The sequence below is a fragment of the Ruditapes philippinarum genome, unplaced genomic scaffold (genome assembly GCF_026571515.1).
Source record: "Ruditapes philippinarum isolate M1 unplaced genomic scaffold, ASM2657151v2 ctg1146_1_1_1_1, whole genome shotgun sequence".
Taxonomy (NCBI): domain Eukaryota; kingdom Metazoa; phylum Mollusca; class Bivalvia; order Venerida; family Veneridae; genus Ruditapes; species Ruditapes philippinarum.
Window position 1 is genome coordinate 204,701 of NW_026853527.1, and position 20,059 is coordinate 224,759.

The window sequence follows — 20,059 nt, forward strand, 5'->3', positions numbered from 1 at the left end:
CTAGGTCACCGTTACTAAAAATAGAAAAATGGTTTCCGGACGATAACTTGAGCTAGGAATGAGATATTCCAATCAAACTTGGTGTACAGCAAGCTTGTATGAATACCTGGGTTGGTATTGCATATGGACCCCCTGGGGTCAAAGACTAGGTCACCGTTACTAAAAATAGAAAAATGGTTTCCGGACGATAACTTGAGCTAGGAATGAGATATTCCAATCAAACTTAGTGTACAGCAAGCTTGTATGAATACCTGGGTTGGTATTGCATATGGACCCCCTGGGGTCAAAGACTAGGTCACCGTTACTAAAAATAGAAAAATGGTTTCCGGAAGATAACTTGAGCTAGGAATAAGATATTCCAATCAAACTTAGTGTACAGCAAGCTTGTATGAATACCTGGGTTGGTATCGCATATGGACTACCTGGGGTCAAAGACTAGGTCACCATTACTAAAAATAGAAAAATGGTTTCCGGACGATAACTTGAGCTAGGAATGAGATATTCCAATCAAACTTGGTGTACAGCAAGCTTGTATGAATACCTGGGTTGGTATTGCATATGGACCCCCTGGGGTCAACGACTAGGTCACCGTTACTAAAAATAGAAAAATGGTTTCCGGACGATAATTGAGCTAGGAATGAGATAAAAGAAGCTTTCTTGAAGACCTGGTTGATGTTGCAATTCTTTGTACTCATTTCAATCTTCAAAAATTATAGTTTAACTTCAAACTATTGTTCACACCACTTATTTTTCAAACGTAATGGTTGCTTGTGGGGGTATTAATCACCTTCAGTGATAGCTCTAGTCAAATATTGTATTAGAAATTGATCTACAATTACAGAAAGAGGCAATGAAAGAATGTTAACTTTGTCTGTTTTATATTACAGTTGGAACAACATTATGGTTTGAGACTAAAGGACAATATTATTGACATTATCATTAACTCTATGAGGTTAGTACAAGTATATATACATACATGTGAAATGTTTTTGATGATCAAGTGGGAGATTTTTCTTCAAAAAGAGGGAGATTTTAGAATCTGCAATAAACAAAGAAGGAAGTTCTGACATGAAAAATAGGGAGATTTCTTTAATTTGTGAAAATACCCCTCATTTTAAGAAAAATCTTTGAACATGTGGCTGCAGAAAGTGGGAGTCTCCGGCTAAAAGTGGGAGAGTTCACATGTATGTATATAATACAGTTCTCCATTTTTATGCCCCCACAATGTGGGAGCATATAGCGTTGCACTTGTCCGTCCGTCCGTCAGTCCGTACGTCCCGAAATCTTGTGAACGCAACTCCTCTTAAACCGGATGGCAGATTTTGCTTAAACTTACAGGGATGAACAACCTTAATGTGTAGATGGTAGTAAAGGAAGGAATTTTTGCTGCGACCAAATTTAACAGAATTATGGCCCTTTGTTGATTTTTTCACTAGGTGCTATGTAGAAATTTTGTGAACGCAACTCCTCTTAAACCGGATGGCAGATTTTGCTTAAACTTACAGGGATGAACAACCTTAATGTGTAGATGGCAGTAAAGGAAGGAATTTTTGCTGCGACCAAATTTAACAGAATTATGGCCCTTTGTTGATTTTTTCACTAGATACTATGTAGAAATTTTGTGAACGCAACTCCTCTTAAACCGGATGGCAGATTTTGCTTAAACTTACAGGGATGAACAACCTTCATGTGTAGATGGTAGTAAAGGAAGGAATTTTTGCAGCAACCAAATTTAACAGAATTATAGCCCTTTGTTGATTTTTACACTATATACTATGTAGAAATTTTGTGAACGCAACTCCTCTTAAACCGGATGGCAGATTTTGCTTAAACTTACAGGGATGAACAACTTTCAGGTTTAGATGGTAGTAAAGGAAGGAATTTTTGCTGCGACCAAATTTTACAGAATTATGGCCCTTTGTTGATTTTTTCACTAGATACTATGTAGAAATTTTGTGAATGCAACTCCTCTTAAACCGGATGGCAGATTTTGCTTAAACTTCTAGGGATGAACAACCTTCATGTGTAGATGGTAGTAAAGAAAGGAATTTTTGCTGCGACCAAATTTAACAGAATTATGGCCCTTTGTTGATTTTTAGTTTTCAACTTGTGGCACATGTAGTCCAAAAAATATTTAACCTAGAGTCATAAGATTGACAGAACAGTGGCGTGTGGGGGCATCCGTGTCCTATGGACACATTTCTAGTTTAAGCTGTGATATAATTGGAATAATACAGTTTCTAATTAAGTTATACTGTAAAACAATTTGTTAACAGTAATGATGGGTTATTTTCCTGAGAATGCTCCTCTCTTGCCTTTATAGGAAGCATGGTCCCATAAAACCCACCAAAAAATATATGTATTTATAATATGATTTGATTACAGCCAGTCTCGTCTGACAAACTCGCTTAATTTGGCACCTTAGTTACTTTTAAACAGGAATGTAAAATTATGGCCAGAAACTACTAGTTTTCTATATGTAGTCTATTAATGAGATGGTTATCAGTCAAGGTTTTACTGTACACCAATTAATTAACGGTTATGTTAAATTTTATTTCATATTGTACAGTTTAGGCAGTTTGATTGTTGACTACACTGTAGTGATGAAAGACAAAGCTGAAGCTGTGAAAAATTTCTCTCAAGCCTCTATGGAACTTGCCCAGGGATCAACGATAGAAGTGTTCAACCAAAATCTTGGGGTTGATAAAATGACAGCAAATAATGATCCAGGTATGTTATTGTTTTATAGACCAAGTTTACTTAAGGGAAAATAAGGGAAAAATCTGGTTGTTAAGATTGTTGAATGGCAGCAGATGGACTATCGGTGGAAAGAGATCTGGTGATTAACAATTTCTTTTGTGCACAACTTGTATATTTCTCAAAGGATTTCAACCAAACTTAAACAAAATGATAGGCATTTAATGTCCTGGTGCAAATTGTGTGATTGTGAGGATTTTGTTCTTTGTTACAAACAGCAGAATTATGACCGTTATTTCAGTTCATGTAAGATAAACAGAAAACCTGGTTTTGTAGAGAATAGGGATTTGTTTCCTTTTTGTGAATCTCTTTAAAACATGAAATTAGGATAATGCAGCTTGATAACTAAAACCTTGATGTGCCATTGCACACAAATTAATTTTGTGCTTTGTTAAAATGTTCCGATAAATGACAACCGTTCTTAAATTTTCTTGACCTTTGAGGAAATATAGTTTGATTTATTTCTTTACAGAGGATTTGAAGTCACTACAGTCAGATGAGCTAGTGTGTAGATTATTCCTAGACTTATTAGGTCCATGTCAGACCGGTTATGTTTGTACACTGGTCAATGATAGTCCAGATTGTAGGTATGTGATATCTTGCTTCTTTGACCAATGATAATTGACTAAAGCTAGTTATATTTGTGTTGATGATCTAGAGAAAGTAGTTTTATCATCTATCTGTTTGTGAAAAACATACATTGATTTTTATGGGGGTTGAGATTAACCCTGGTTTGTGGATCTGTCCTCTCTATGTTTTGTGTCACATGTAGCTCTGAAAGTGCTTGAGCTAGTCATCTAGCTTATGGAAGGTTGATGGTTCTACACAGGTACCTATTTGTGCCTGAAATAATACACAGAAGGGCACCTGAGGTCTTCCTTCACAATTTAATTCTGATTCAATTAACTTGTAATCTTGAATATTTTTATGTCAACTATGTAAAAATTAAATAAAAAACTGAAAAAGATTATTTTTCTTTCTGATGAAATTCTAGTTAGATCAAGACAAACTGATTATTTTCAAGTGATTTTTTTGTAGTGTACAGTTAAAATTTGATAGAATTTTACACTGCATGCAATCAACATTGAATTACCAATTATATGAATTTAAACTACAATATTACAGACCAGATCCAAGTATAGGTACATATGGAAAGTTTTATCTTGTTCTCTTACACAAACTATGACACAATCTAGAAAATAACTAGCATTTGCATGTAATAATAATATCAAAACATATTGTTTAGTTTCTAATTGGTGAACTGATAAGAAAATCTTACACTGTTCTTTCTATGTTAGTTTAACTGTCCTTTGAATTATAACTTTTTAATTACAGGTGAATAGTCTAATAATTTTTACAATAAACAAGATTTGCACCACTAGTTTATATACATGCACTGATACTTCTAACGCACCTTTTATACTATTGTTATTAAAAAATTAAAATTCTTGCTATAGAGCATTAAAATTTGAAAAACTCAAATACATCCAATGTTTTTTTTTCCTCAAATGTTACATTTCTTGAGTGTGTCCTTGGCAGAGTGGCTTCAAACCATTTTAGGTTGGAATTCCACCAGGGACTTTGAATTCTTTTGCTTATGGATGTTGGTCCAGGTGGTGTTTATGAGCTCATTTGCCTCATAAACATCAAATTTTGGTACGGCCTTCCGTCCGTCCCGAAATCTTGTGAACGCAACTTCTCTTAAACCGGATGGCAGATTTTGCTTAAAGTTACAGGGATGAACAACCTTAATGTGTAGATGGTAGTAAAGGAAGGAATTTTTGCTCCGACCAAATTTTACAGAATTATGGCCCTTTGTTGATTTTTTCACTATATACTATGTAGAAATTTTGTGAATGCAACTCCTCTTAAACCGGATGGCAGATTTTGCTTAAACTTCCAGGGATGAACAACCTTAATGTGTAGATGGCAGTAAAGGAAGGAATTTTTGCTGCGACCAAATTTAACAGAATTGTGGCCCTGTTGTTTTTTAGTTTTCAACTTGTGGCACATGTAGTCCAAAAAATATTTGACCTAGAGTCATAAGATTGACAGAACTGTGGCGTGTGGGGGCATCCGTGTCCTATGGACACATTTCTAGTTCTACTTGCTATAGGGTTTGTAAACGAACAGCATGGATCCTGATCAGACTGCTAGGATGCACAGGCTGGTCTGGATCCATGCTGGTTGCAAACCCACTATGTTGGCTTTGTCGTGACGCAGCTCATATCATATTTCAGTTGTCTTTTACTTGCCCTTGTCCAGTTGAGTGTTGAGTACATTCATTATTCATTTAATAAAATAAGAAAACTTACAAATTTATTCAAGCAGCACAGTTACAAGTATTGTTATGTGCAGGACATTCAGAATTGAGTTGTCAATTGATTGACCTGCAGAAGTTTAGATTCCCGATTGTACTTTGATATGATATTGTACTTGGATAGGATATTGAACTTTGATAGGATATTGAACTTTGATAAAATATTGGACTTGGATAGGATACCGAACTTTGATAGGATATTGAACTTTGATAGGATATCATACTTGAATAGGATATTTAACTTTGATAGGATATTGAACTTTAATATAATGTTGGACTTGGATAGGATACTGAACTTCGATAGGATATTGAACTCTGATATGATAGTGTACTTGGATAGGATATTGAACTTTGATAGGATATTGTACTTGGATATGATATTGAACTTTAATAGGATATTGTTCTTGGATAGGATATTACACTTGGATAGGATATTGAACTTTGATGGGATATTGAACTTTGATATGATATTGAACTTTAATAGGATATTGTTCTTTGACATTATACCTAGATATGATTTTGTACTTGGATATTATATTGTTCTTTTGAGATGATATATTACTTTGATAGGATATTGAACTTTGATTTGATACCGTACTTGGATAGGATATTGTACTTGGATATGATATTTGAATTTGAAATGATTTTGGACTTGGATAGGATATTGAACTTTGATATGATATTGGACTTGGATAAGATATTGTTCTTTGATATGATATTTTTCTTTGGTATGATATTGTATGTGGATAGGATATTATACTTGATCGGGTAAAGATATTGTATTTAAGTTATTGTATTTAGGTTAGGATGTCCATTTTGTGTTTTAATGATTAATTATTATTTAAAAATATATTGAAATTTGAGTATAATGTTTTTTACACAGATTGTGGTATACCACCGATTCCCTTAAATGGTGAACTAGATTATGCTCGTGGTACATTATATGGAGAGACTGTGATATACACATGTATATCAGGCTATACACTGACTGGCGCTAATACACGTACCTGCCAGGTAGATGGGAGCTGGCAACCACCTGCTCCAACTTGTTCTCTAACAGGTTAATTTTCTATGCTGTGATATTAAATGTGAAATGTTTATTTTCCTTTTATATTTGATACGGGTAGGTCAAGATTTTATACTTTAAACCACATGCCCCTCACCACTGTGGGTTTGAATCCTGCCAAGGAATTTGGATTCTGTAATGTGAGGAAGGTATCCAGCTAGCTTTTGGAATGTCAGAGGATCTACTCGGTGCCCCTCTAGTGTCTGAAAAAATGCATGGATGGGTCCTTGATCTAACAGTAAAGCTAGAAAGTCCTCTACTGTGTTGGCATCAGGTAAACATCCCCCCCCCCCCAAAAAAAAAAAATAAATAAAAAATATATCTACAGTTATTGCAGTGTTGTGGCAGAAATGTATGGTTATTTAGGTGAAATGTCATGACTGGCTGTGAGATTAATCTCATGTAGCATGTTGAATTTGTTTCATGTAATGATACTATCTAGCTGAGGTAACAGAAAGGTATCGAGTCTATCCTGTGTGTCCAATCGAGTCTATCCTAGTGTCATGTGACGATACTATCTAGCTGAGCTAACAGAAAGGTATCGAGTCTATCCTAGTGTCATGTGACAATACTATCTAGCTGAGCTAACAGAAAGGTATCGAGTCTATCCTGGTGTCATGTGACGATACTATCTAGCTGAGCTAACAGAAAGGTATCGAGTCTATCCTGGTGTCCAGTTTGTGCTTGAAATAAAGTTTTGTTATGTAGATTGTGATAACGTTTAATTATTTGAAAAAAATAACAAAAATAATTGGTTGGTTTAAACAATATTTATTTAATCTTTCATATTTTCAAACAAAATTTTAATACATAAATTGCATTTAGGATTGAGTAGAAAGCTTTAAGCTTTATATGAAACTCTCTCCTAAAATAAATGGTTGGAACAACCAATTCCATTATCTTTAATTTTTAAAAAAACAAACTTTGAATAATGTTATTTTGTAGATTGTGGAAGTTTGAATAGTCCAGACAATGGGAGGGTAATATATGGTGGCACAGTTATTGGACAGACAGCATTTTTTAGCTGTGACGCAGGCTATAGTTTGATTGGTGCTACAGTGATCACATGTCAGCTTGATGGTAGCTGGAATAATCCACCACCTTCATGTGCAATTACAGGTACAGTAATATTGTTAAAACCTTATTTCTTAAAACATTCTTGAGATAAATTAAAAAAAAAACAAAAAAAACGTCAAACCATTGTTGACAAATATACTCCTGATTTTCCATAATGAATGAGTGAGACTTAAAAAAGGATTGGAGCACCACACTAGATACCGTCTTCCGGTATATACAAAACTAAGCGCTTGAATGATTAAATGCTAAAATCTTGCCTTTTCACTCAACGGAATGAACTTTAAAAGGTCTTGTTTTTCTTTTTACACCAATTTATGTATGATAATGAATGAAAAATGTAAGAATTGGCGAAAAAAATATTGGCTATTTATTGATCATGATTTTTGCAAGGGTCTAGAGGCACTGCTCCAGTCCTGTATAGAGTTAAATCTTAAGTATAGGTCTATAGTAGTTTAGCCCCTTACCATTCTGAATATCCCAAATGGCCTTGTCCATCTTTAAATGTGTACAAAAACTTTCATGGTTTTGAGGGGAAATTTCAAAATAACTGCTTAGTGAATAGTGAACAGTGCAGACCATGATCAGATGGCATGGAATGTGTTGGCTGATCTTGGTCTGCACTACTTTCATGGGTAAAGGCAGTTGATTTTAATAGTTAAAGACGTTTTTGGGCGTTTTTGATACAGACATATAGGCAAAATTAAAACTGTTCAATAGAATTTCTTTAAACTTGGCATGTTATTAGAATATGATAACAGAAACATTTTAAGTATGAAATTTAATTTTAAATGAATTCTTGTTTTTATTTGTTTTGTCTATATGAAAACTCCCGAAAACATCATTGAGGAATTTTAGGAATAGAATACTAAAAAATTCAGTAGTTCTATATATTTCAAAGACCTATTTATTTGGTGGTTATTCTCTCAATGCCTTTGTTTAAAATTCTAGATGTAAATGGTTATGGTCTATACTTCGAACTTTTCTAGTCATTATTTTTATAATTTTTTAAACACTGGCTAAAAGGTGTTATGCTGTTGATTGATGAAGGGATCACCCTTCTTAGATTTTTTAAAATTTAGTAATGGATACATACCATTAGTAAGGACTTTATGACTATTTTAAATTAGTTCTCTTTGACTACAATTTTAGATCTAGTCTGTAAAAATTTTAACAGACCTTATAGGAAATTAGGACCTTGTAGAAATGTCAAGTTATGTTTTATGATTTGCTTATTGCATTGCTCAGGTGTAAAGAATGTTGATATTTTCAGGATGTGGTGGTCTACAAAGTCCTTTACATGGATTTGTTTCAATTTCATTTGATAGCCGATCAGCTATGTATTCATGTGATACAGGGTATATACTGAATGGTGATGAAATCAGAAATTGTCTTACCTCTAATGTTTGGTCAGGAATCACCCCAACTTGCAAAGTTATAGGTACTTTATTTTGATTATGATGGGACAAAATGTTATGCTTTATAATATTTCAGTCAGGAGAAGTGAAAGTGTTTATAAATGGGAAGCATCCACTGATAAAGAGAATTTTAGTAAATTTGTAATGCCTTGGATTTTGTTGATTATCTATAAGATGGGAGTTGATTCTTTGCGTTTCAGGTCCTCTAATCATGAGTCTGAACCATCCTGTGAAAATGGCATCTGACTACTGACTTTTCAAGGAAGTGTGGTGTTTAAAAGTGATATAATGATATATATAGGCTGAAAACTCTTTTGAGCTTTGATTATATTTAAACCTATTGAAAGTAGACCTGTTTGTTTTGCCCAATTCATCTGCATGTTAATCATTATCCCGCTGGAGGTTTGTTATCAACCTTAATTTAGAACAATCCACTAGTAGCTTTAGGGATTTCAATATCAAAACATTAAAATTGAGTAGCTTACAATATAGAGACACTGGTCAGACTGAATGAATATGTAGACTGACCTACAGCTCTTAACTGGTGGCATATACATGTTATATTAACATATAAACTTCTATAGCTCTTAAATGATTACACTCTGTTACTTCAAAATCTCCCAAAAAAAATACTTAAATATTTTTTCCTAAAAAACGATAACTGAAATCTTTCTTCCTAAAATTATGATTGATTTAGCTAATATACTGGGTTGGTGGTACTGACCAGGTGCCATTCTGTGGTAATAATAATGTGTAGAAGGACATATGGCATTTTTACCACTTGCAATGTAAGTTTTCACTATAAATCTGTCATTGTGATTAATTTTTATACATTGTATTCTCAGTACAAAAATTAAATATAATTATTTCCAACCATGCTTGTTTTACAAATGTATTTCATTGATTACAGTATGTCCCCTCTTACCAAACCCACAGTATGGTAGTGTAACATTAAGTGGTACATCATTTGATGACACTGCCACCTATCGATGTACTAGGGCAGGGTATAGACTGTCTGGTACAGATACTAGGAAATGCTCTGATGACGGCCAATGGTCAGCTAGGGCTCCAACCTGTGATATCATTGGTAAGTCTTATGTTAATTATGTCTGGTTTAATGCAACTTAAATCTTTACCACAAGAAATGTCTTGGATGTACTTGTTTATCTTGAAATCTGGACAAATCTATGCATCTCTTATTAGGATAATTTTAAAATTTGTACTGACTGTAAAGTGACCAGTGCAGACTTTGACAGACAGCAAGGATGTGCTGGTTGACCTTGTTCTGCATTGGTCACATGGTATGTTCAGTTGACGCCAGCAGACTGAGGGTTAATAGTACATGCAAATTTGTGTATTTCAAACAGCCCATTGCCTATTATGTTTATTTGAAATCCATGCAACTGTTTTTAGCTCACCTGTCACAAATTGACAGGGTGAGCTTTTGTGATCACTTTTCGTCCGGCGTTCGTCCGGCGTCCGTAAACTTTTTCTTTAAATGACATCTCCTCATAAACCACTAAGTCAATTTCATCCAAACTTCACAGGAATGTCCCTTTGGTGGTCACCTTTAAAAATTGTTCAAAGAACTTAATTCCATGCAGAACTCTGGTTGCCATGGCAACCAAAAGAAAAAACTTTAAATATCTTCTTTTAAAGAACCCAAAGAGCTAGAGCTTAGATATTTGGCATGAAGCATCTTCTAGTGAGTGTCTATCAAGTTTGTTTTGTTTTTTTTTTTCAAATAAAATCCCTGGGGTCAAAATTGGCCCCACCCCAGGGGGTCATTGATTTTCCTTATGTGTGTATAGTAAAAACTTAAAAAATCTTCTTTTAAAGAACCCAAAGAGCTAGAGGTAAGATATTAGCATGAAACATGTTCTAATGGGTGTCTACAAAGTTTGTTCAAATAAAAGCCCTGGGGTCAAAATTGGCCCCGACCCAGGGGGTCATTGATTTTCCTTATGTGTGTATAGCAAAAACTTAAAAAATCTTTTTTGAACAAACCCAAATAGCTAGAATTTAGATATTATGCATGAAACATCTTCTAGTGAGTGTCTACAAAGTTTGTTCAAATAGAAGCCCTGGGGTCAAAATTGGCCCCGCCCTGGGGGTCATTGATTCTCCTTACATGTGTATAGCAAAAACTTAAAAAATCTTTTTTGAAAAACCCAAATAGCTAGAGTTTAGATATTAAGCATGAAACATCTTCTAGTGAGTGTCTACAAAGTTTGTTCAAATAAAAGCCCTGGGGTCAAAATTGGCCCTACCCAGGGGGTCATTGATTTTCCTTATGTGTGTATAGCAAAAACTTAAAAAATCTTTTTTGAACAAACCCAAATAGCTAGAATTTAGATATTATGCATGAAACATCTTCTAGTGAGTGTCTACAAAGTTTGTTCAAATAGAAGCCCTGGGGTCAAAATTGGCCCCGCCCTGGGGGTCATTGATTCTCCTTACATGTGTATAGCAAAAACTTAAAAAATCTTTTTTGAAAAACCCAAATAGCTAGAGTTTAGATATTAAGCATGAAACATCTTCTAGTGAGTGTCTACAAAGTTTGTTCAAATAAAAGCCCTGGGGTCAAAATTGGCCCTGCCCCGGGGGTCATTGGTTTTCCTTATATGTGTATATAGTAAAAACTTAAAATCTTCTTTTAAAAACCCCAATGAACTAGAGGTTAGATGTTTAGCATGAAACATCTTCTTGTGGGTGTCTACCAGTTTGTTCAAATAAAAGCCCTTGTGTTAAAATTGGCCCTGCCGGGGGGGGGGGGGGGGGTGCAGAAGTCATTGTTTTTCATTATATGTGTGTAGTAAAAACTTAACATCATGAAACATCTTCTAATGGGTGTCTTCCAAGTTTGTTCAAATAAAAGCACTGGGGTTTAAACTGGCCCTGCTCTGGGGGCCTATATACAGGTGAGCGACCTCAGGACCATCATGGCCCTCTTGTTTGGAAATAGTTACATTATTATGTAGATGAATCATTTGATACACAAAAGAGAAGGATAAATTATATTATATTGTTGTCTGACAACAGATTGTTTGCTACAATATAGGATTGGAATTCTATAGATGAAATGCTTCACCTACTGAATTTATATGAATTAAATTTATCTAAAGCTTGATAACCAGTAATAAATAATATAAGACAAAGTTAAAGCAAAAGAAAGTTTCTTTACAGCCTTAACATAATTTATTGAATTTAGGATTATGAAATTATCAATCTAAAATATTACTTGTTAGAATTTTAGATAAGCTCTACTGTCAATATATGCTTATATCAGAATTTCACATTTTATTTTCAGAATGTGCTGATTTACCAGACTTTCCAAATGGAAATATGGTTATGTCAGGGAAAACATACGGACAGACAGTATCATATACATGTAACCAAGGTTACATATTAGATGGTGCTACAACACTGAAGTGTGAAGAAAATGGCTGGAGTAATTCTCCACCCACTTGTAAATTACAAGGTAATTACAAATTAAATACAAGAGATTCATATAATTGTCCAGCATCCAGCAGGGTGTTTGCTGTTATATGATAACTATATTGAAAAGAAGGCAAAAAACTATAAGTTAATATTTCTATTTGGAATCAAGTTATTTTCACCTGGCTGTTTCGAATATTGAATTTTATATGATAAAATAATTCATCCAACAGAATCTTTGCTGTTATGAAATAGCTCAACCAAAAATGGAAGGCAAATAGCTAAGTAAAATATTTCTAATTGAAGTAAAGTTATTTTGCAATTTGGAATATTAAAGTTTATGACAATGGCAGTCTTGTTCCTATGTCTGCCATTTCTATGAAGCTATAATAGAAAGTATGGGTTTTTTTTAGACACAAATGTATCCTATTTCAATTTTTTTACCCACTGTTTGTGTTTTACAAATTGCCCTTGATTTTATGTTCTTTAATTTATATATTAATTCGATAAATATTATTGTATATTGTAGGAGATTGTGGGCCATTACAAAATCCTACATATGGTTATATTACATTCACACTTGGCACGGCATATCTCTCCAAGGCTACATATGTATGTTATATTGGCTATAAGTTGACAGGAAATGCCGAGCGAGAATGTCAGGCTGATAACACGTGGAGCGGGTCATCTGTGACATGTGTCAATGTTGGTCAGTATATATTATCTATTTCTCTGAAAAATATTATCTACACTTTATTTAATTCAGGTGCTTTTTGTTAACGCATGTTTCTTAGATGCAGGTGCCTTATACACACTAGTGTAGCTACTCGATTGATTCTCCTTTACACAGTGATATAATTACGTTCCTCATGGAGGGAATGTTTGTGCCATCTTTGACAAGTTTAAAGATTTAAACAAGTTTTAAGTTAAAATTGAAAATGAAAAACAAAAATCTATTGAAAACGTATTTTGGCTCAAATTTGTTCATCCTTATCATACATATCTTTGAAAAAGTATGATAAATTCATTGTTGTGATTGTTTGAAAAAGGTGCCTTTTTTTTCATCTTAAAAATTGGTCAGCGCTATTGATATCGTAGCCCCTTTGTTTTATAATAATGCTTTAGGCATTGCTTATAAATAATTTGTAGTTAAGAACCACTGACCCTCATAGCTGTGGGTTAAAATCCTGCCACAGACTTTTAATTCTTTCATGTGAGGAAGATGTCAAGCTAGCTTACGAAAGGTTGGTGGTTCTACTCTATTGCCAATCGTACCTGAAATAATTTGCTTAAATTAATTATCAGGAATTAAAATGTTAAATTTTTGCATATTTTATTTGCTATTAGATTGTGGTCAGCCACCTAGCCCTGGAGAAGGACAAGTTTCATATGGAAGTGGGACAACATATGGTAGGGTGGCAACATACACATGTAATTCTGGCTATGATCTGATAGGTCAAACTTCCGTCACCTGTCAGAACAATGGATCATGGTCTAATGTACCTGTGTGCAGACCTAAAGGTGAATGTTTATATTTGTTTGTTTATGCTATTTTTGAAAAAAAAATGTAGCTTTGGAATAAGGTTTAAACTGTATAAAAACAAATATATTTCTTTACCCTGCTTCCAGTATATAAATCATGATTGACATGGCAATGTTCTGTTTAGCCATCCGTATAGCTCAATAGGTAGAGCGTTGGTCTGTGAATTGGGCAACACGGGTTTGATGCTCTTGAATGTACAGAAAATACAGTGTTTGCCAAAGTGAAGGCAACTAGTGCTGGTTAAGTGCTTGACAGCCTGCCTTGAGGAATGATATGGTGGGTGAATGGTGCTTTGGTAAATTCAGTATGGTTTACTGCCATGATCTGGAATGAAAACTACCAATACCACCACCAAAATGTTCTGTTTTCCCTTTATATTTGATACTGGCTAGTTAGACATGTTGTGATACAACAAGCAAGAATATAACTTTTAAGATATTTTATTTCATAACTATACGATGCAAGCTCATCAAATTTTTTACCTCATTAAATGGAATTCACACTAGCATAATTACTCTTGCTCACAAAGATATAGACATTTAGAATAGTGGGGTTATCCTACATACCCTGGATTCAACATCAATGTCCGCATTACCATAACACTTTGACCAAAATTTTACTTGTTACTTTGTGTGCAACATCTTATCTCATCTTTGCGTTTTAACAATAGGCTGTGAGGAGTGAATTCAAATGTCCATTTAACAAATTCAAACTGGTAAGGGTTGTTCCAATAAGCATTACTAATTGCTGTTAAATGTTATAACAATAAATTATTTATATCTCCATGGTAATATTTGTAGATTGCGGTAACCTGCCCAACCCATTAAATGGAATAGTAGATACTGTGACCGGTACCACTTTTGGTTACACCGCCCTATATACATGTAATCCAGGCTTTTATATAATGGGAGTCAGTGCCAGGACCTGCCTAGCAACAGGATTCTGGGACAATTTGGAACCAATTTGTACTGTCAGAGGTACCTCTATTGATATTTTCACTATTTGTGTTTTGGTATATAAAAAGTTTTTGTTTTGTATATTTTATATTGGTGCATCAAATTTTCATATATTATGGTTGTTTAATTATTAAGTTTTAAGTGCAAAGAGTATGCTTTCTATTTTAATTATTTCAATTTTATAAGTATGCACATAGGTTATGGAACATCAGTGGTTCTACTAAGTTGCCACCATATGTTTGAAATAATGCAGGAAGGGGCACCTGAGGTCTACTCCTCAAGTAAAGCTGGAAAGTTGCCATATTACCTTATAGTGTTGATGCAAAGAAAAATGACAACCATGACCAATAAAAAAACAGCAACCTAGTACATTCATATTTTAAATTGGCTCATGATTTAATAGTGTTGATTAAGTCTGTTTTAAGATACATGTTTATTCTTCTCATGAGGGAGCTTGAAACAACTAAGCCGATTATAAAAGGTTACTGTATGTGTATTTAAATTCGCGGGAGCAAATTTTCGCGGAAAGGTCCACTTTGGGGGTCTATACAAATATTCGCCCTATTTTGAATTCGCGGAGGTGACTGTCGAAAATCATAAATTCACGTAGACCACTCAGATTAAAAAAGGGAAAATTACTGTAATCATCGTGGGAGTTCACAGTTATTTTCAATACCAGGTGTCAAACAATACACTATTGTACAGAAAAAATACATTGTCTAGCGGACAGATCATAGCAAACTAAAGAATGCCCGTTAACGTACATAATTTTTCACAGTTTTCGTCATAAACATCTTGACATCTGAACAGATCATGTTTTGGTTTTTCTGAACAAACTATTAAAAAACAACACAAACATAAACGATTTTAAATAATGAATAACTTGGAAAACAAAACACAATTACTCTGTAAATATTTAAATAAAAAGTCTGAAACTATATCACACGCTGATATACATTGTTCTATAGAAGTGCGAAAATATGACTATTAAGAAATTATTGGTGTAGAAATATTCGCGCTAAACATGAATTCGCGGATCTAATGTCACCGCGAAGATCGCGAAAATTTGAAGCCCGCGAATATTTCTACACATACAGTAATGTTCTTTCCAGGTGCCAGTTGTGCTTGAAATAATAAATGAAATGGCGCATTTGGTATTGCTCAAGCTTTTATCTTGAAATGTGATCATATATGTGACCAATCTTAAACAATGTTACCTAAATGTTTTCTTCAATGTTTCAGATTGTGGACCTTTGGCTACACCCACAAATGGAGTGGTGAACATTCCATCTGGAACAACATTTGGTCAGACTGCAACTTACATCTGCAGACCTGGTTACATCTTGTCTGGTGCAGCTAGTAGACAATGTACTGTAGATGGGACATGGACAGATTCCCCTCCTATTTGTACAGCAATAAGTAAGTTGTTTATGTTCCAATTTTCTTACTGCATGTACAGCAATAGAAGAGTTGTTCATGAACCAATTTCCTTATTCATGTTCAGCAATCAATAAGTTGTTCATGTGCCATTTCCTTTACTGCATTCACTGCAATTGGTAAGTTGTTAAAAGGATAGATCCATTCCTGTTATTATAACTTGAACATTATTTACCATAGGGGTCAGGGTGTCTAGCAGCTGGTAAGTTGTTACTTCAGGCACTGAAATTTTATTTTTGTGCTGCTGAAGTAATGTTGTATAGTTTTGCTGCAGTTATATCTTGTGCCAGTGTATCCAGTGCCAATGAATTTGTTTCGCTGCTATTATTGGCTTGGACAAATCTTTCACTTGTATGTTATTTTTCTAGAGTGTGTAATGCCAGGTAATCCAGGGAATGGTCTGGTGTCTGTACCAAGTGGTGTAGGCGTGGGTTCTGTCGCTACATACTCCTGTAACCCAGGTTATGTTATCAGTCCTGCCAGTAACGTAGAGAGAACATGTATGATGAACGGAAACTGGACTGCTTCTCAACCTGCCTGTATATTTGTTGGTAAGAATGAGACCTCTAAACACTTAATCTCCTAAATTTCAGTAATGGATTTGCCTTGCTTTGAATTTGGAACAGTCCATTCAAAGTCTAAAGGCTTTGGTACCAAAATACAAAAAAAAAAAATCAGCTACAAATAGTATAGTGCCTGGTCATACTGCGAGGAATATCAGGTTGTTCTGGCTATATTGTGGTGTTAAAGGTCAATCAATATTTGTTCCAGAAGGTTTAGGATTAAAGATGACAAATGTACCTTAGTAACCTTAAAGTTAAAATGTAATATTCAGACATCAGTTGTTTTCAAAGTTTGGAATAAATTGAATAGAAATTTTAAAGAATATTTTCAGCTTGATTTCATTACATTATTTTGTTGTATTGAGCTACCAAATACATTGAGGAACCTATGACTATTAAAGTAAAGCATTATTTACCATTGTTATATCACTTACTGTATTAAAATAATTGCTCTTTACATCCAGTTATGTACATGGAAAATAATGAAAAAGATAAATACATAGTACCTATGCAACCTTTTCAGAGCAGCCTTCTGTCGAGCAATAAACACTTTTACAACAAGAGTATTGTAATTCTCTTCCTAAAGGAAGAATTCACTATGAATTGTACTTCTCTGTACTTCTCTATAACAACATCCAAATTCTTTGTCTCTCAATGAGTTGTTTTGCAGAGATAGGTCTGGTATTTATTTGATCACCATGTCTGCAACCAAAGCAACCATACTAAGCTGTGAACACAACATGACAAAAATAATATACAATTTTCTTTATCTTCAGATTGTGGTTCATTATCGGCACCAATGTTTGGAGATGTTCTAGTTGATCAGACGTCATTTGGACACACTGCCACATATATATGTAAACAGGGTTACATTATATTTGGGACTATAGAGAGAACATGCAGCTCTGACGGCACTTGGAGTGGTACTAAACCTGTCTGTACTGTCTCTGGTATGCATAATTTTTTGTTTTTTTGGGGTGTAGCAAACTGGGTTTTAGCTTGACTTTTCAAAGAATAGTGAGAGTTATTGTATTCACCAAGCCGTAAGCGTAACGTTAAGATTTAACATTCAAGTTGGCATCTCCAAAACTACAAAAGGGAACAAGTTGAAACTTCATACATTTGTTCTCTTTGATTATCTAACTTGATGGTAGCAGGTCCAAAAAAAAAATCCAAGTTATGCCCTCTTGTTACTGTCAAGCACTGAGAAAAGTCTAGCGCATTGTCTTATAAAGAGAGCTGTTTTATTTGTATGTACGTACGTTATCATGGCTCCCATAATGGAAGATTAACTTACATCTTTTGCTCATATTGTTATATCAATAAATCATTCTGTTTATAGGTAATTACTAGAGAATAGTGTCTCTTACACTGGCCATCTTTACACATTTTGATGTGGTCAGAGGAGAAACCCTTTAATTTTAAGACACATTAAAAATAAACTTTGTCACATCATTGTATTAGATGGCCCACATTTTCAATATGATAATGTATGGAGAGGTATTCAAATTCTCTCTGAAGCAATAAAGATTGTACTGACATTGAAGATGACGCAAATGTTATCAGTAAGTGTTATATCGAAGTGTAAAAAGCAAAATATTTCTTTCTACAATCTTATTCAATTATATGAGAAAAAAATGATTTTCTTTTTAAATTTCTTATATCTAGTGGTCAATAGCCTACAGTTTAAATTTATTATTATTATAGATTGTGGAACATTAGCTAATCCGACCAATGGTGAGGTTAAAATGCCAGATGGAACATTATTTGGGGCTACAGCTGTATATACATGTAACTCTGGTTACTCTACGAAAGACTATTACAAGAGAACTTGTCTGTCTAATGGTACATGGTCCAGGAACGCTCCTACTTGCCAGTCTTCTAGTAGGTTCTTTGATTACATTTACTAATTTTTTCTATGCTATAAACAAATCTATATTTAAATATATGCCCTCTTGTGCTTCAAGTTTGTAACACCCGAGGTTAGCAAAAACCATCTTTGCTGTTTTTGGTGCCATATGACCTAAATTGTGTTGGTGCACCTTAAAACCAAACATAAATGTACTTTTATACAATTACTTATATAAGTTCAGACACACTGTGAGCAAAGATGATATTATATTTTATATGTTCAATTTGTATGAAAAAGTACAGTTCATATTATTATTATCACCATTTAAATCTCTATGAAATTTCTAGAATTGGCGTAATATTTATATAGTTTATACATGTATAATGATCCAGAAAACATGTGGAATTAGGAGTTGCTCACCCAAAGAAGTCATTTATTCAGGAATGCCAGATAGGTTGGGCAACTGTCATAATATGATCAAATATATGTTAAAGCTGCGTAATCAAACAATTGAAGAGCATTAAATGTACTTGTGACTCAACCAAGAAATTCTACAAAATACACAGATATTTATGTAATAAAATTGGTTTCAATACATTACAGGAGAGTTTGCATTAGCTGTGGGTCTAGGAGTTGGTCTGACAGGTTTTGTGATCCTTGTATTAACTATAGTTCTGATTATAGTGATACTGTATAGACGGAATCATCGTTCTAAACGTTATCTGAGAAAACCTTCCAGGTGAGTTAAATAATATGTAGGTCATTAACTCTGAATAGATGTAATCCGGAACTCGGCAAAGCTTATCCCCTGCTACAAACAAACTTTGTTATAGCTTCACAATGCCTACCAGTTAGAATAGATTTGTCAACCTGTTTCGCAAGTTTTTGAGCTGCTACTTTAAAAGTTTGTTTGTACCCCCGGGTTAGTAGCGAAAACTCATAATATTCTTAAGTACAGAGTAAGTCTATTTGCATAATGGATTTGTCCAGCTTTGAATTAGAAATGGCTGATTCAAAGTTTATCAAAACACAAACACATTTAGCTACCAGCAGGTCAGGTTGCACAAATGCCTCACAAACAAATTTTACCTTCTTAAAAAAGGGCAGATATAAGCTTTATTACGTTTAAGTCATTTGTTTTAGAGCATGTTTGATGCTTATCCTCTAAAAAAGTGATGCTGAATATGAAATTGCTTGTCATAAAAAAAAGCAAAATGTAAACAAAGTAGTATTTTGACTTCCATACAAAATACTAAATCGCTATGACTGTACTTTAAATGCCAGAAAGCAATGGTTAAGGTAATTGGCCAGAAAGTAACTTTTTGAAAACTTTAACAGGAAACCAAAAATAAAATGCTTTTGAGAAATAATAATGAAAGCATTTCTGGTGGCATAGCCTAAATACTTTTGGTTTCAGCAGGTTAAGAATTAAATATTCAAAATCATTTTTAGTCAATAATAGTAAACCACTTACATTTCAAAATAAACTGGTAACAAGTAAATTTTGAATAAACAAGTTTTAAATTTGTAAAGCTTTAAACAGTTATGTAAAAAAGTCAGTACTTTCCAATAATTCAGTCCTCTTGGTCTGCTGGTGGTATATATCAGACAGTAGGTAACTTAATTGTGTTTCTT

General features: G+C 34.0%; 1 protein-coding gene across 1 annotated transcript in view; it reads left to right on the forward strand.

Annotated features, from left to right (window-relative positions):
* LOC132737131 (sushi, von Willebrand factor type A, EGF and pentraxin domain-containing protein 1-like) overlaps positions 1-20,059 on the forward strand; it is a 62,631-nt gene that overhangs the window by 35,450 nt on the left and 7,122 nt on the right. Inside the window, exons 33-49 of the mRNA XM_060724385.1 lie at positions 888-952; positions 2,570-2,730; positions 3,230-3,344; positions 3,883-3,899; positions 5,961-6,137; positions 7,089-7,262; positions 8,491-8,658; positions 9,546-9,722; positions 11,946-12,116; positions 12,603-12,782; positions 13,421-13,594; positions 14,417-14,593; positions 15,815-15,991; positions 16,378-16,560; positions 17,349-17,522; positions 18,280-18,456; positions 19,028-19,163. Coding sequence (XP_060580368.1) covers positions 888-952; positions 2,570-2,730; positions 3,230-3,344; positions 3,883-3,899; positions 5,961-6,137; positions 7,089-7,262; positions 8,491-8,658; positions 9,546-9,722; positions 11,946-12,116; positions 12,603-12,782; positions 13,421-13,594; positions 14,417-14,593; positions 15,815-15,991; positions 16,378-16,560; positions 17,349-17,522; positions 18,280-18,456; positions 19,028-19,163 — 2,603 coding nt within the window. The remainder of the gene's footprint in view (positions 1-887; positions 953-2,569; positions 2,731-3,229; positions 3,345-3,882; positions 3,900-5,960; positions 6,138-7,088; positions 7,263-8,490; positions 8,659-9,545; positions 9,723-11,945; positions 12,117-12,602; positions 12,783-13,420; positions 13,595-14,416; positions 14,594-15,814; positions 15,992-16,377; positions 16,561-17,348; positions 17,523-18,279; positions 18,457-19,027; positions 19,164-20,059) is intronic.